The sequence below is a fragment of the Mustela putorius genome, unplaced genomic scaffold (assembly GCF_011764305.1).
Source record: "Mustela putorius furo isolate JIRA1106 unplaced genomic scaffold, ASM1176430v1.1 tig00000832_pilon_pilon_pilon, whole genome shotgun sequence".
NCBI lineage: Eukaryota > Metazoa > Chordata > Mammalia > Carnivora > Mustelidae > Mustela > Mustela putorius.
In genome coordinates this window covers 7,222,891-7,236,232 of record NW_025421491.1, presented here as the reverse complement: position 1 = coordinate 7,236,232, position 13,342 = coordinate 7,222,891, and the positions used below count along the sequence as shown (strand labels likewise).

The following is a 13,342-nucleotide window of genomic DNA, read 5'->3' as shown; positions in this document are numbered from 1 at the left end:
AGATGTAGGGTACGTGCTGGAGACACTGTGGTTTTCTCTGAATAGGTTTATTTGGCTGGAAAGGGGTGTGGTTTGAGCATGAGCCATGAGTGTGCTTGTGGGCATATCAGAATGAAATGCTGAAATGAGGATTATTCCAGAAAATGATCTGAGGAGATAATAATGAGGGATAAGTAATGAGGATCCCATTAGTTAAAGACCTTAAATTGTATCCGCAGCTTAAAATTATAGGAGAGGCATTTGAGAATTTGCGTGGTTCTGGAAATGAAAGACTTTTTTTTTTTCCTTTTTCTAAATTGTAGAGTGTAGGCACACTTTCCAGCACCTTCTCCACACCCATGAAGAAAAATAACCCATCCAACACAGAAATACCAGATCTGAGGTGTTGTGAGAAGTCCCTCAATTTAAACCCAGCCATTCTCTCTGTTGCCTGTTTTAGGAAACGTGTCTCGACACCCTCCTCAACGTTACCTTGAATTCGGAATAAAAGTGGGTAGAAAGAATAAAAAATGGTACAAAAGCACCAAGTCCCCATTTATGGTAACCTGACAAAACTGTTTATAGTGTCAGAATGATTACGACCCTTGGGGAGCGGGGAGCCCAATATGATCATGGAGAGTAAAAGCAAGTTTGAGGGACTCTCTGTATTTCCTCTCCATTCCTCCCAACAAGCTACCTCAAGCTCCCTACCTCAATCCCTAGGGCAGGGATTCTTACAAACAGAACATTAATGAAACCAACTCCCAACCACTCATTGATGAAGCAGTATTAACCATTGCTATTTCTTTCATCATCTGGCTGATGTTGTAAGCATGTCACTGTTTTTTGTTTGTTTGTTTGTTTTAATCTTATGCACTAGTTTTATACCTAGTATTAACTATAGAACACAAGTCTCCAAGTTTTTTCTACAAGATTTTTGGGGGCTTGCTTTCTCTCTCATCCAAGGGGTCAATGCCTTTGTAATTGCAAACTGCAGAAGAAATTCTCAATTGCTTTTTTGGCATGTGATACTCTAAACACCTCCATCTTTGCTTCTATTTCTCTCCTGGTTTCTCTCACACTTTCTGACTGCTCTCTTCTGTGATCTTGCCCTGGGTCTTCTTTTGTTTAACTTTGTTGCTAGATTTTGCATTTTTAGCTTTTTAAAAAGATTTTATCTTTAAAATCTGTCTCTATTTGAGACCGAATGAGAGTGAGAGAGAGAGAAAGAGAGAAAGCTTGCACAAGTGGGGTAAGGGCAGAAGGAGAGGGAGAAGCAGACTCCTGGCTGAGCAGGGAGCCTGATGTGGGGTTCGAAGGTAGACACTTAACCCACTAACCCACCCATGCGCCCTGAGTTTGCATTTTTTTTTTTTTAGAGCAGTTTTTTTAGAGTAGTTTCACAGCAAGATGAAGGAGAAGGTACAAAGATTTCCCATGTACCTTCCCCCATTATTAACATCCATCCAGAATGGTATGTTTGTTAAATTCATAAACCTACATTGACACATCATAAACACCCAGAGTCCACAGATTACACAAGGGTTCACTCCCGCTGTTGCATATACTGTGGGTTTGGACAAATATGTTTTGACATGTATTCACCACTGTAGTATTATACAGAGTAGTTTCACTACCCTAAAACTCCTCTGTATTCCACCCCTCTGTCTCTCCCTATTATACAGAGTAGTTTCACTACCCTAAAACTCCTCTGTATTCCACCCCTCTGTCTCTCCCTAATCCCTGGAAACCAGTGATCTTTTTACTGCCTCCATAGCTTTGAATTTCCAGAATGTCATATAGTCAGAATCAAACAATATGTAGCCATTTCAGATTGTGGCTTCTTTCACTTAATAATATGCATTTAAGTTTCCTCCAGGTTTTTTCATCGATTTGTTTCTTTTTAGCTGTGAATATTATTGCACTGTCTGCATGTACCACAGCTTATTTTTCCATTCGCCTGCTGAAGAACATCTTGATTGACAATTATGAATAAAGTTGTTCCAAACATCCATGAGCAGGTTTTTGTGTAGACATAAATTCTTGACTCCTTTGGATAAATACCAAGAAGCATGATTGCTGGAGTGTATAGTGTGATATTGTGATATAATAAGAAATATATATTTGGTCTTCATCCCTGGCTCCTTGTACAGAGCTTCTAAAATCCTTGTAACTTCCTGAGTGATGGGTGATAGGAGCATCTTTGTTATAATATTTGACCTTAGTCCCTGTTTCCTAACACAAAAGCTTCTAAGACACTTGGAATCTCCAGAATGATGAATGTCTTTTGAATGCTAATGAGATGTCTAGTGGCTGGGGGCCCCTAGATAGATTCAGATTGGGGGCTGCTCACTAGAAAGACCAAGGCACGATTAGAGGGTTAGCACTTTCAGCCCCATGCCACACCTCCAGAGAGGGGAGAGGGGCTGGAGACTGAGTTAATCGCCAATGGCCAATGATTTCATCAGTCACATCTGCTAATGAAACTGCCATAAAAACCTCTAACCACAGGGATCGGAGATCTTCCAGGTTGGTGAATGTATCCATACCCCAAGAGGACGGCACACCCCAACTCCATGGGGCAAAAGCTCTTGTGCTTAGGACTCTCCCAGCCCTTACCTTATGTATCTCTTCATCTGGCTGTTCAGTAGTATCCTCTTTATAAACAGGTAATAGTAAATCAGAACACTTCCCTGAATTCTGTGAGCTATTCTAGCAAATGAGTCAACTCATTCCAAAACGGCTGGAACTATGTATGCTCCCTATGTTTCTTACTCAGTTAATTTATAACCACCACATCATTCCATCCAGGCTAAAAATCTCAGGTACCTTCTCCCCTTCCTCACCTCTATACCTAATTGCTGACCTAATCCTGTTACCCAGGTTTACGAAATATCATCAGAATCTACCTGCTTCTTTACTTATCCCACTGTGGCCATTTACTTCATGCCTCATCTCTTTCCCAGAATATTGCAATAGTTTTCAGACTTGCCTAACATTCTAATTCTCTTATCCCTAATCCAGTCTATATTTCCATAGGAGTCATCATTTTAAGGCAGCAGAGTCTTGAAGAACTTTCTGAAATGATGGAAATGCTCTCTATCTTCACTAGCCAATAGGATAGCCATTACCTCCTATGTTGCTATTGAGACCATCAAATATGGCACGTGTGGCTGAAGAACTGAATTTTAAATTTAACTGAATTCAAATCTACACAGCCTCATGGATCTAGAGGCTACCATATTAAACAGCACAGTTCTAAAACATGGATTTTTATATATATATATATATATATATATATATATATATCCTACCGTGGTGCTTTCAAAAGTTCTGTAACTATAGGATAAGGTCTAGAGTTTGTAGTATGACACTGAGTGACTCTCATAATCCAGTCTCTTTTCAGTTCTGGCCACCTGTGCCTCCTCTGCACCAATCCCACATACCATCTAGCTCTGTCGAACAGGGCTTCACCTAAACAAGCCATAATTTTTAGATCTTCCAGCTTTCGATCCTGCTCCTTCCTCTACCTAGCATGCCCTTTGCTTATTTTATTCCTTCAAAATCTGTGACTTTCCATGCCTCCTAAAGCCATGCACACACTCTCCAACAGAGAGACATCCCCTTATCCTTGACCTTGAACAAGTTAGTAGAATCTCTTAGCCCAGTTTTCTCATCTGTAAAGTGGGAGTGATAATATTTTTGGCCATACACCATTGTTGGGGGGATTAGATTAAGGCTATCCAGACTCCACCACTGAGAAAGCACTCAATAAGAACTGCTGTTACTTTTTTCTGTTCTCCCACAACACTTATCATGTGATATTAAAGGTCTTTCCAGAGGGGACTCTCTCTGTCTCAAGACTATGAGCTCATGTGCAGCAAAGACTCCATCTAGCTCCTCATCATACACCAGCATCTGACACAATGTAGCTATTTGGCAAATGCTTTAACTGGGTGACAAATAATGGGCGAATCAATTATTCACATAGGATGCCACAGAATACTCATAAAAAAAAAAAGTATGACTTTTTGTGAGTATCTTTAGAGAGGAGTCAAAGAGATATACAGTGGCAAGAATGAGAAAAGAGAACGCCATCAGCTTCTCTTGTAAAGCATTACATTTTTCTGGTTGCCGCCCAGAAAAACTGGCCTAAGTCTGTTGTTAAATCTGTGTCTTCTCTCCTTGCTTGACTAAAGTATAGCTCTAATGTTTTGGCCATTTTGACTATCTGGGTCCTCTGCCCCACCCTGCCTTGGGTATCAAGCTTCCATCACCGTCACCAAGGAAACAGCAGGGATGGCTCCTTCCTCACAGTTCTGCATATCTCAACTCCGGTCGCCTTTGTCCAGTGAGCTAAATTCTTCGTGTGCACCCCGCTAAATCAAACTGTCTTTTATTCAGTACTTAATCCATTATTCTACCTTAAAAAAAAAAAAAAACTGATGTATAACATTTTTTTTTTCTCTTGGGAATGGTCTTTTTTCCAGACCTGTCACTATTCTTGAATGCACCAGACATTTTTGGTCCCTGGGGAGTAAATACAAAAATTGTCTGTTTAGCCCTTGGAGTGTGTGCAGTATAAGTGCGGGTCAATTTTAAAGAAGGCAACAGAGCATTCATAATGGGTTTCCCTTTTAAAAGCACAGTAGACCAAAAATAAACCTGACAAAGGGCAGCTGTAGAGTTTTAACATGTGGAAAACTCCACAGGCAGCAGTTATGTAACTGGAAAGAAACATGATAAATATTTTACACCGTTAGATGAACTTCCAACTCTGACACGTGAAAAGCAAGGAACACAAAACACAGCTCAACTCTCCAAAGAGCAAAATGCTTAGACTGAGAAGGGGCCAAGGCTATTGCTAAAATGGGAGTCCTGGCTTCCAGCACGAGTCTTAATTGCTCCCCCCTCCCCACCACTCGCGTCCAAGGAGGAGCCCGCGAGCCCCATCTCCCCCGAGCGCCTCCCCCGCAACTTCTCCGGTTGGCCAGAAATTTTCCCCAAATCTCCACCCCTAGGCTGAAAAACCCCAAAAAGTTTTGTGCCACGGAGAAGAAAGACAGGAGTTGGAGCGAGGCAGGCAGAGTTGCCCTCCACCGCCGCCTCGCCCCAGCCCCCGCGGCCCGCGCCTCCCGCCCCCGGGCTCCTGGCCCCGGGGACAGCTGGCAGCCCCGCGCCGGACCAGACACAAAGCCGATCAATCCCGGTGGCGCGGGGGCGGGGGGACGCCCGCCAGGGCTTCCCTTCCGCTCCTCGCCGCCTCCGGCCCCCTCATTAGGACCCAGCCCACACCTCGTCCGGCGTCCGCGGCCCTCCCCCCTCCCACCCCTCACCGCACAAAAGGAACAGCCCAGGCCCCCCCGCCCCCCAGCCCGGGACGGGCCAGACCTGCCCCCAGGCGACCAGCTGAGAAGGCGCCCCCGGCGGGGGGAAGCTGACATCCATCAGGGTCCGCCCACCGCTCCCCTCCTCTCCGCGGAGCGAGTCTCTCCGCCTCGCCTGCCCCAGAAGTTCAGGGGCCCCGCGCCCCGCCTCCCGCGCTCCGGCCGCCGCGACCCTCGGCCTCCGAGGAGCAGCCAGCTCGGACCCCGGGAAGATGGCGAGGAGGAGCCGCCACCGCCTCCTCCTGCTGCTGCTGCGCTACCTGGTGGTCGCGCTGGGCTGTAAGTCGCGGGGGTACCTCCGCCCTCCCACCCACGCGCGCCGGGACCGGCCCCGCAGACCCCCGGCCCCTGGACGCGGCGCTCGCTGACCGCTGTCTCTGGGGCCCTGGACTGCGGGTGCGCCGCGGGGCGTCGGACTTGGCACCCGGCGAGCGGGGATCGGGGGGTGCAGGCAGGCGCGGGGCGGCGCGGGGGGGTCTCCGGTTTATGGCAAATGGCATCTGATTCTGTCCGTTCTGGGGGGAGAAAATTGAGTCCACACCCGCAGGTTCTCACCTTCTTCCAAAGTTGGGGTAAGTTTTCAAAGACTCAGGGACGCGCACAGAATGCAAAACGCGCTCCGTGGAAGATGCCGGGATCTCAAGATGGCATCGGAGGGAGGCAGGCGCCGGCCGCACGCGAAGTGCCCGAGAAGGGGATGGTGTTCGAGTTGCCTTGATTTCTGGGGCTTCCGACTGCGGCGATGAAAGGCGGTGTCCTTGTGGGGCAGGGGCATGAGGGGAGTTGGTGGCTGCTGAGCCACAATTACTTTTATCCTTTCCACCTGCACATCGATATTCAGTGAGGGACCTGTGGTCTGGGGACTCCAGCCAGCTGCTGTGTCCTCTGGGGACGCCCGACGGAACGGTTGTTAGAAAGAGGCAGAAGCTGAATGAAACGGGGGTGGGGGGAGGACGTCCCAAGGCCCATTTCACGGGGTGGTGCTAAACAGGATTTTCGCGGATTCTGGGCTCCTGAGATTTAAAATCCTGGGAAGGTATCCTATTATTTTGTTTTCTTTGCGTTAACTTTTTAGGAAAATAGAGGAAATCGAAATAGATCTTAAGCACTTCAGCAATGAAATCCTTTTTCTATTATGTTTCGTTTTTCTTTCTCTTTTTTCCTTTTTTTCTTTCTTTCTTCTTCTTCTTTTTTTTTTTTCAATAGAATGGGTTATTATTGTTGCTATTCAAGTTCTGGGGATATTTAAAATAACCCGCCGGATGAGTGTCTAATACCATAATACAATGACTTTTTCTCACGCTCTTATTGCCGAAGTGAGTATTGCTGAACTCAACGTGATGTGAGCTTTGTTCCTTAGTGGGGGAGGAAGGAGCAAGTTGTTTCGGTGAAGGGACATGTGCTGACCTATATTATAGAAAATCAAACCAAGAAGGCAAGTCCTCACGACAAAACCATTATGCAGTTTTGAAATTGGTATGGTATCGGGCACACAAAGAAAAAATGCAGGAATGGTGAAGGGCAACAGACAGGCTAGAGGAATTGTCACAAAACTGCTGGGAAAGTTATATATATATATTTGATGATCCTAAATTTCAAATTAAAAACGACTGGCTTTACAATTACCACTAATTAAAAACAGAGAAAATGGTTTTACTCTTCTATTATTATTCAGTGATCAAAATAGAAACAATACACCCTAAGTTTGAAAGTGTAGCCAGGAAATAACCAAGAGGTAAACACAGGCTTAGATGAATGAGCAGAAAAACCTCTTCTTCAGACATTGGGTAAATTGAAACCCCTGGCTCTACACCTTTTTTTTTTTTTTTTTTTTTAAGGCTTTTATTTATTTAACACAGAGAAAGCACAGGCAGGGGGAGTGGGAGAGGGAGAAGCAGGCTCCCCACTGAACAGGGAAATTGATGCGGGCCTCAATCCCAGAACCCTGGGATCATGATATGAACCAAAGGCAGATGCTTAACCATCTTAGCCACCCAGGAGCCTCTAACCATTGGTCCTTCTTCTTTTTTTTTTTTTTTAAGATTTTATTTATTTACCGGACAGAGAGAAATCACAAGTAGGCAAAGAAGCAGGCAGATAGAGAGGGGGAAGCAGGCTTCCCGCTGAGGAGAGAGCCCCAGGACCCTGAGATCATGACCTGAGCGGAAGGCAGAGGCTTAACCCACCAAACCACCCAGGCGCCCCACTATTGGTCCTTCTAACCCTGACTCCTGTGGCGGGAATAATTTGGGAGTATGTGTAGATCTTTTCTATGTTGTTCCCAGGATGCTAAAAGGTCTGGCATTGCAAGAATGTTCCCTTTCTTTCTTTCTTTTTCTTTTTTAAAAATAAGCTCAGTTATTTTATAACTGAGTACAAGTACATTTGAAGAAATATTGTGAAGATAGTATGGAGAGTTCCATATATACCACATCCAACTTTCTCCTTTTAATTATATTTTATATTAGTATGAAACATGTCATAATTAATGAAACAATTTTTGCACATTATTATTAACTAATGTCCAGACTATTCAAATTTCCTTCACTTTTTCCTAATGTCCTTTTTAATTTCAGGATCTAATTCAGAATACTTTATTCTATTTAGTCGTTCTGTCTCCTTAGGCTCCTCTTCGCTATGGACAGTTCCTCAGATTCCCTTGGTTTTTATTACCATGACAAGTTTGAGGAGTACATGTGAAGTATTTTGTAAAATATCCTGTAATTGGTGTTTTTCTGATGTTTTCTCATGACTTCTATATCAATATGGGCTTATGAATATTATTTTATACTTTGGATTATTGTCAAATATGATTTTATTTGTTTTAGTACTAAAGTTCTTCCAGCTTTGGCCACTAGGAGTTCTTCTAGTGGTTTCTGTATCTTCTAATATACCCCGTTATTATATATATAATGATGGGATATGTCAAAGGATATATGTCATATGTCATATGTCATATTGACATACCCCATCATTATATATATAATAATATATATATAAATATATATGTATATATATATATATATATATATGCATTTCTGTTTGTTTTGCTTAGCAAGTCCTTGCTTTTTGGCAACACAAAGTGCTTCAGGCTGATCTTTTATGTTCCCTGATCCAGTCCTAGAATCAGCCATTTCTCCACAGAGTGCTGGTTCCTTTTATTGGAGAATGGTATTAGAAACCAAGATTTGAGTCTACCGCATACCACCCTGAATACACCTGATTTCATCTCATCTCAGAAGATAAGCAGGGTTGGGCCTCCTTAGTACTTGGATGGGAGAAACCAAGATGTAGGCATTGAGTATGATCTTGGATGAAAGAAACCAAGAAACAGGAATTGGGTACACTCATTGCTATCAGAGTGTTGTTGAAAAACAAGAAAGTTTTTCAGGGCTAAGTTTCACTCCACAGTCCTATTTGTGATTTATCCACTCAGGTTTCATGTCCAGATCCAACAACTGTATATTAAAGACTTTGTATATATCAGATACTGTTCTAAGGACTTTTTTGAATAGTCTCTCTTTTTAAGTTCTCAGAAAATGCATGAAACAGAGCAAATCTTCAGATTACAGCTAATGTCCCCCAAGGCTCAAAGAAAGCTCATTCATGTAGCTCATTCCATTTCTAGAAAGAAATGGAACTGAGATTTGAAGATCTGAGAATTTGTTCCACAGATAATTGGGCTTCTCTCCTTTTTCTCTCTGAGCAGTTAACTCCTTTCACTGTCTTCATTCAAAAAAAAAAAAAAAAAAACCTTGTGGATTTTTATTCTTTAATTACATACTTATCTTCTTAATATCCATCCCCAATATAACTGTACCACCCTTTTGTCCCAATCCTATTATATATAATACCATTCTTATTCCATTCTTTTATTTCCATTTGTCTATATTCTTATTTCTTTCTTAGTCGTCTGGAAGATTTTGATGGTTGCTGCTGCTGTTGTTAATTGGACTACCAGTTCAGTGCACCTGTTGATATATGGACGTTTACGTGTGTGTTTATGAAACTGCATTTTTCTTTACCATGAAAGTGGGAGCTCCATGAGGGAAGGAGTTTTTTCATGTTTGCTCACCATTCTATGCACAATGCTAAGCAAAGCACCTGGTTAGTAGGAGGTGTAAATAGATGTCTGTTGATCAGATAGGAAGGGCATGAGTGGAGGACTTGGAAATATGGACGGATGGAATTAATGATTGCAATAGAAATCATGAAGCTGTAACTAATCCTAGGTAGGTGAGGTGTCTGATTTCTCTGAGGTGACATTTAAGCAAAGCATTACATCAAACAAAGTTGAATGTAACTGATAGCCGTGCACTGGGAAACGGTCCTCAATTCTGGACTGGAACCCAAGCCAGGCTTACTTGGCCTGACTCAGTAATCTCTCATCAGCTGATAAGGACTGTGGAGCAGGGAGAGGTCTGGATTTTCTGCAGAATCCCAAAGTTCTGCCCTGGTGGCGGAACTGACCCAAAAGAGTACTCCAGGGAACCAGTGCCAGGAAAAGTCTGCCCTCTGTAAACATTGTTAAGAACAAAGCATCATCATCAATCTGCAGAGGAAGACTGGTTTCTTCCTGGCATGGTCTTAATTATCTGATGAACATATAGGTCAGATTGGGCTTGCTGGTACACCTGATAATGGTTTTAAAACTGAGACAGAGATGACATTCAAAAGGAAGAAGTCTAACCCCCCCCCAAAAAAAAACAAAACCCAAAGGAAGACATCTAAAACAAAAAGTCAACATAAAGATAACAGTTAATTCCCTAAGACTGATGATATTCATTTTCCTTCCACCAGAACAGTTTAATGAGAGGAGCGCATGTGCATTTACACATGTTTTCTCTACCCATGGTTTCTATCACATCGGTTTCCTCCAGTAGGCCTTGTTGGTAGAGAAGATGTTTTGAACTGGGGAAGTTAGAGCTGCTGCGTTTGCTGAAGTGGGACCAGAAGAAATCTGTACAGGCCATTTTTTTTAAATGACCTTCTCATGCCATAGCACCGCTGAGTCAGTACTCCAGTATACCTGGATTGCCAGATTGATGCCTTGAGGAAGACAAAGGTCAGTATAGAAAAGGGGGAATCAGAATCTAGGTCAAGGGCTTGCTTTGGCAAAAGCAGAGAAAGAAAACTTAAAACTGGGTACTGTTTTCTTGGGAGGTGTTACTATTAACGTGACCAGAACTCAGAAAAACAACCCAACTATATTATTTTTCTATTGCTGCAGAAACAATCACCATAAATTGAATATAACACAGATTTATTATCTTAAAGTTCTAGAGGCTAGAAATCTGAAATAGGTCTCACTAGGCTAAAATCAAAGCATGAGAAGGGCAGCTATCTTCTGGAGATTCGAATGGAGAATCAGCTTCCAAGCTGTTTTCCCAGCTTCTAGAGGCCACTGACTGGTGGCCCCATTCCTCCAGCTTTGAAGCCAGCAATGCTAGGCTTCCATAAATCTGTTTTCTCTCATATACCTCCCTCTTCCACTTATAAGGACCCTTACACTTACATTGGACTCATTGGACCCACCTAGGTAATCCAGATTAATCTATCCATCCCAAAGTTAGCGGGTTAGCAACTTTAATTCTACCTACAACCTTAATTCCCATTTACCATGTAAGGTACCGTGTTTTAGGCTCCTGGGATTAGGATGTGGCCATCTCTGGGAAACCATGACACCAACCAAAATTAGGATGTACACAGTAACAGTGTAATCAGCATTGTAGCCAAGAATATTCTAGATCCCATGGAGCAACCATAACTTTTATCTTTAAATTATAATTTATAGTGATGTAGAACTGTAGTTTTTGAGATCTATTTCAAATCATGTAGTGTAGCAGTAAAGAACATGTACTCTGATGCTGAATTCTGTGTTAATTTGCTAGCTAACTGTATGATCTGGTACAAGCTATTTGATTTCTCTGTGTGTTGGTTTACCAATCTGTAATGGTGATCATCCCAATAATAGACTTACTTCGTAGGGGTGTAAGGTAAATTAAATGTGTACACATTTATAGCATACATAGCACTTGGAAAACTGGTCTTGTTACTATTGATAATATTTGGGGTCAGTGGAGCTAAACATTCATATTATCATTTATAATGGATTTCCTACATTTCTGAGAGTCCTATCCAAGCACAAATAATAGGCTGTTTCATAAGTATTATACTAATATTAACAGTTTGTTTTATTCATTTTTATTATTTAAAGAATTTATTTTAAAATGTGTTTTTTAAAGTTTTATTGCAAAATACACAGATATATTTGTATTATTACACAATATTCACACATATATATAGACACCTGTCTATCTACATGAAAAGAATATGCCAGGCAACTGAAGGAGAGGGCAGACCATCCCAGATACAGAGGAACAGTGCTGTAGAGAGGTACTTGAGCAAAAGCAATAAGGAAGCAGAAGAAGTCCCCTATAGCCAGAGCATGGAGGACAGGGGAAGACCAAAGACAGCAGCCAGGTGGTAAGAGGGCCTTGTGGATTTTGGATTTATCCTAAAGACTAGGAGAAGCCATTGAAGGCTTTTAAACACTGAGTACCAGTTAGATTTGCCTTTCAAAGAGAACACATTGTATGGAGTGTGGAGAATGGGCAAGATGGGTGGTGGGACATGGAAGTGGGAGCCCCGTTAGACGTTATTGGAGGGGTCCAGGCTGTGATTTACTAAGTATTTCTTTTTATATGGCTGGTTGAAAACATGTACAGGTTCATGTATAATTAGACATTTACATTCACCCACAGAAAGTTGTTTTAAATCTGAAATGTAGTTAATTAAATTTTATCAGGATTTGAGGAAAATAACTCTTTGGTTTTTTAAGGTATTTAAAATGGCGTATGCTGCACGTTTTTCCAACTCTCTCTTCAGCTTTCGACATCTAAACATGAAACTAGCTTTTGGGGCTACTAGTTATGGTCTTTCAATATTATTCTCTAACACTCTCTGCGCCCCCCCCCCCGGGGGGGGCTTGTCTTCCCTTAGCTTTGTTTTTACCTTATTCCCAATTTGCCATCCTTAGGAGGATGATTGGAGTAGATTTGTTGGGGAGAAGGGTGTCCTTCTGTGTTACTAAGCATGTGAGGGTACGCCTGTATGAGAGAGATGGAGACACAGAGAGAGATAGAGAGATAGAGGGGTAGAGGTGGAGAGAGAGGGGGAGAGAGGAAACAGGAGAGAGAAGGAGAGAATGTGTGTGCTCAGATGAATGCCTGCTAACAGGACCCGCAGAATCCTACTCTTGGAATCCTCAGGCTGGTGAAGGGTTTGGAAATGTTTACAGTTTAAATTGTTCCCACATTTTATGAACAGAAAAGCAAAGAACTACTGGACCAGTCCTATGAAGGCATTTCAAGAGCTATACTCTTAGCTCTCCACTGTCTTGGCTCACACAGTCCTGAGCAAGAATTCTTGTGATCTTCGTCGTCGTCGTCATCGTCTTCTTCTTCTTCTTCTTTTTTTAATTTAGAGGTAGAGAGAGAATCCCCAACCCCAAGCAGACTCCCCACTGAGCACAGAGCCCGAAGCAGGGCTTGATCCTAGGGCCCAGAGATCATGAGCTGAGCCAAAATCAAGAGTAGATGCTTAACCATCTGAGCTACCCAGGTGCCCCAAGAATGCTTATGATTTTAACAGATGGAAGTTTTAGTTCTTTACTGAAGAATTTTGCCTATCTCTCTCTTCGTAGGTCATTGGCATTTTTAATTTGTTTTGCTAAATTTTCTGTTTTGTTTTAGTTTTCAAAATTTTTCATAGGGACAGTTTGGGACTGAGTTGTTTTTATACTGGTAAGGAGTAAAAAAGCCTAATTTGGTCTTTCTCCTTCATTCTAGGTGTTTCCAGATCACTCAATCTCCTTTTGTCAAAGCAGTCACCTGCTGTTTTTAGTTTTAGCTTTGCTCACACTGTAAAAACTTGCTAAATACTTTATTTATGGGCATAATTCAAGAAAAGGAATA

At 42.5% G+C, this 13,342-nt stretch overlaps 1 protein-coding gene across 2 annotated transcripts in view; it reads left to right on the top strand.

Moving 5' to 3' along the window:
• The first annotated feature begins 5,363 nt into the window (after window positions 1-5,363).
• The window catches only part of JAM2 (junctional adhesion molecule 2), a 62,587-nt gene continuing 54,608 nt past the window's right edge, over window positions 5,364-13,342 (top strand). The window contains exon 1 of one of the 2 annotated variants that reach the window (XM_045085187.1): window positions 5,364-5,645. In XM_045085187.1, the coding sequence (XP_044941122.1) occupies window positions 5,579-5,645 (67 nt within the window). In that variant the 5' untranslated portion in view covers window positions 5,364-5,578. The other variant, XM_045085186.1, reaches the window with a different exon arrangement.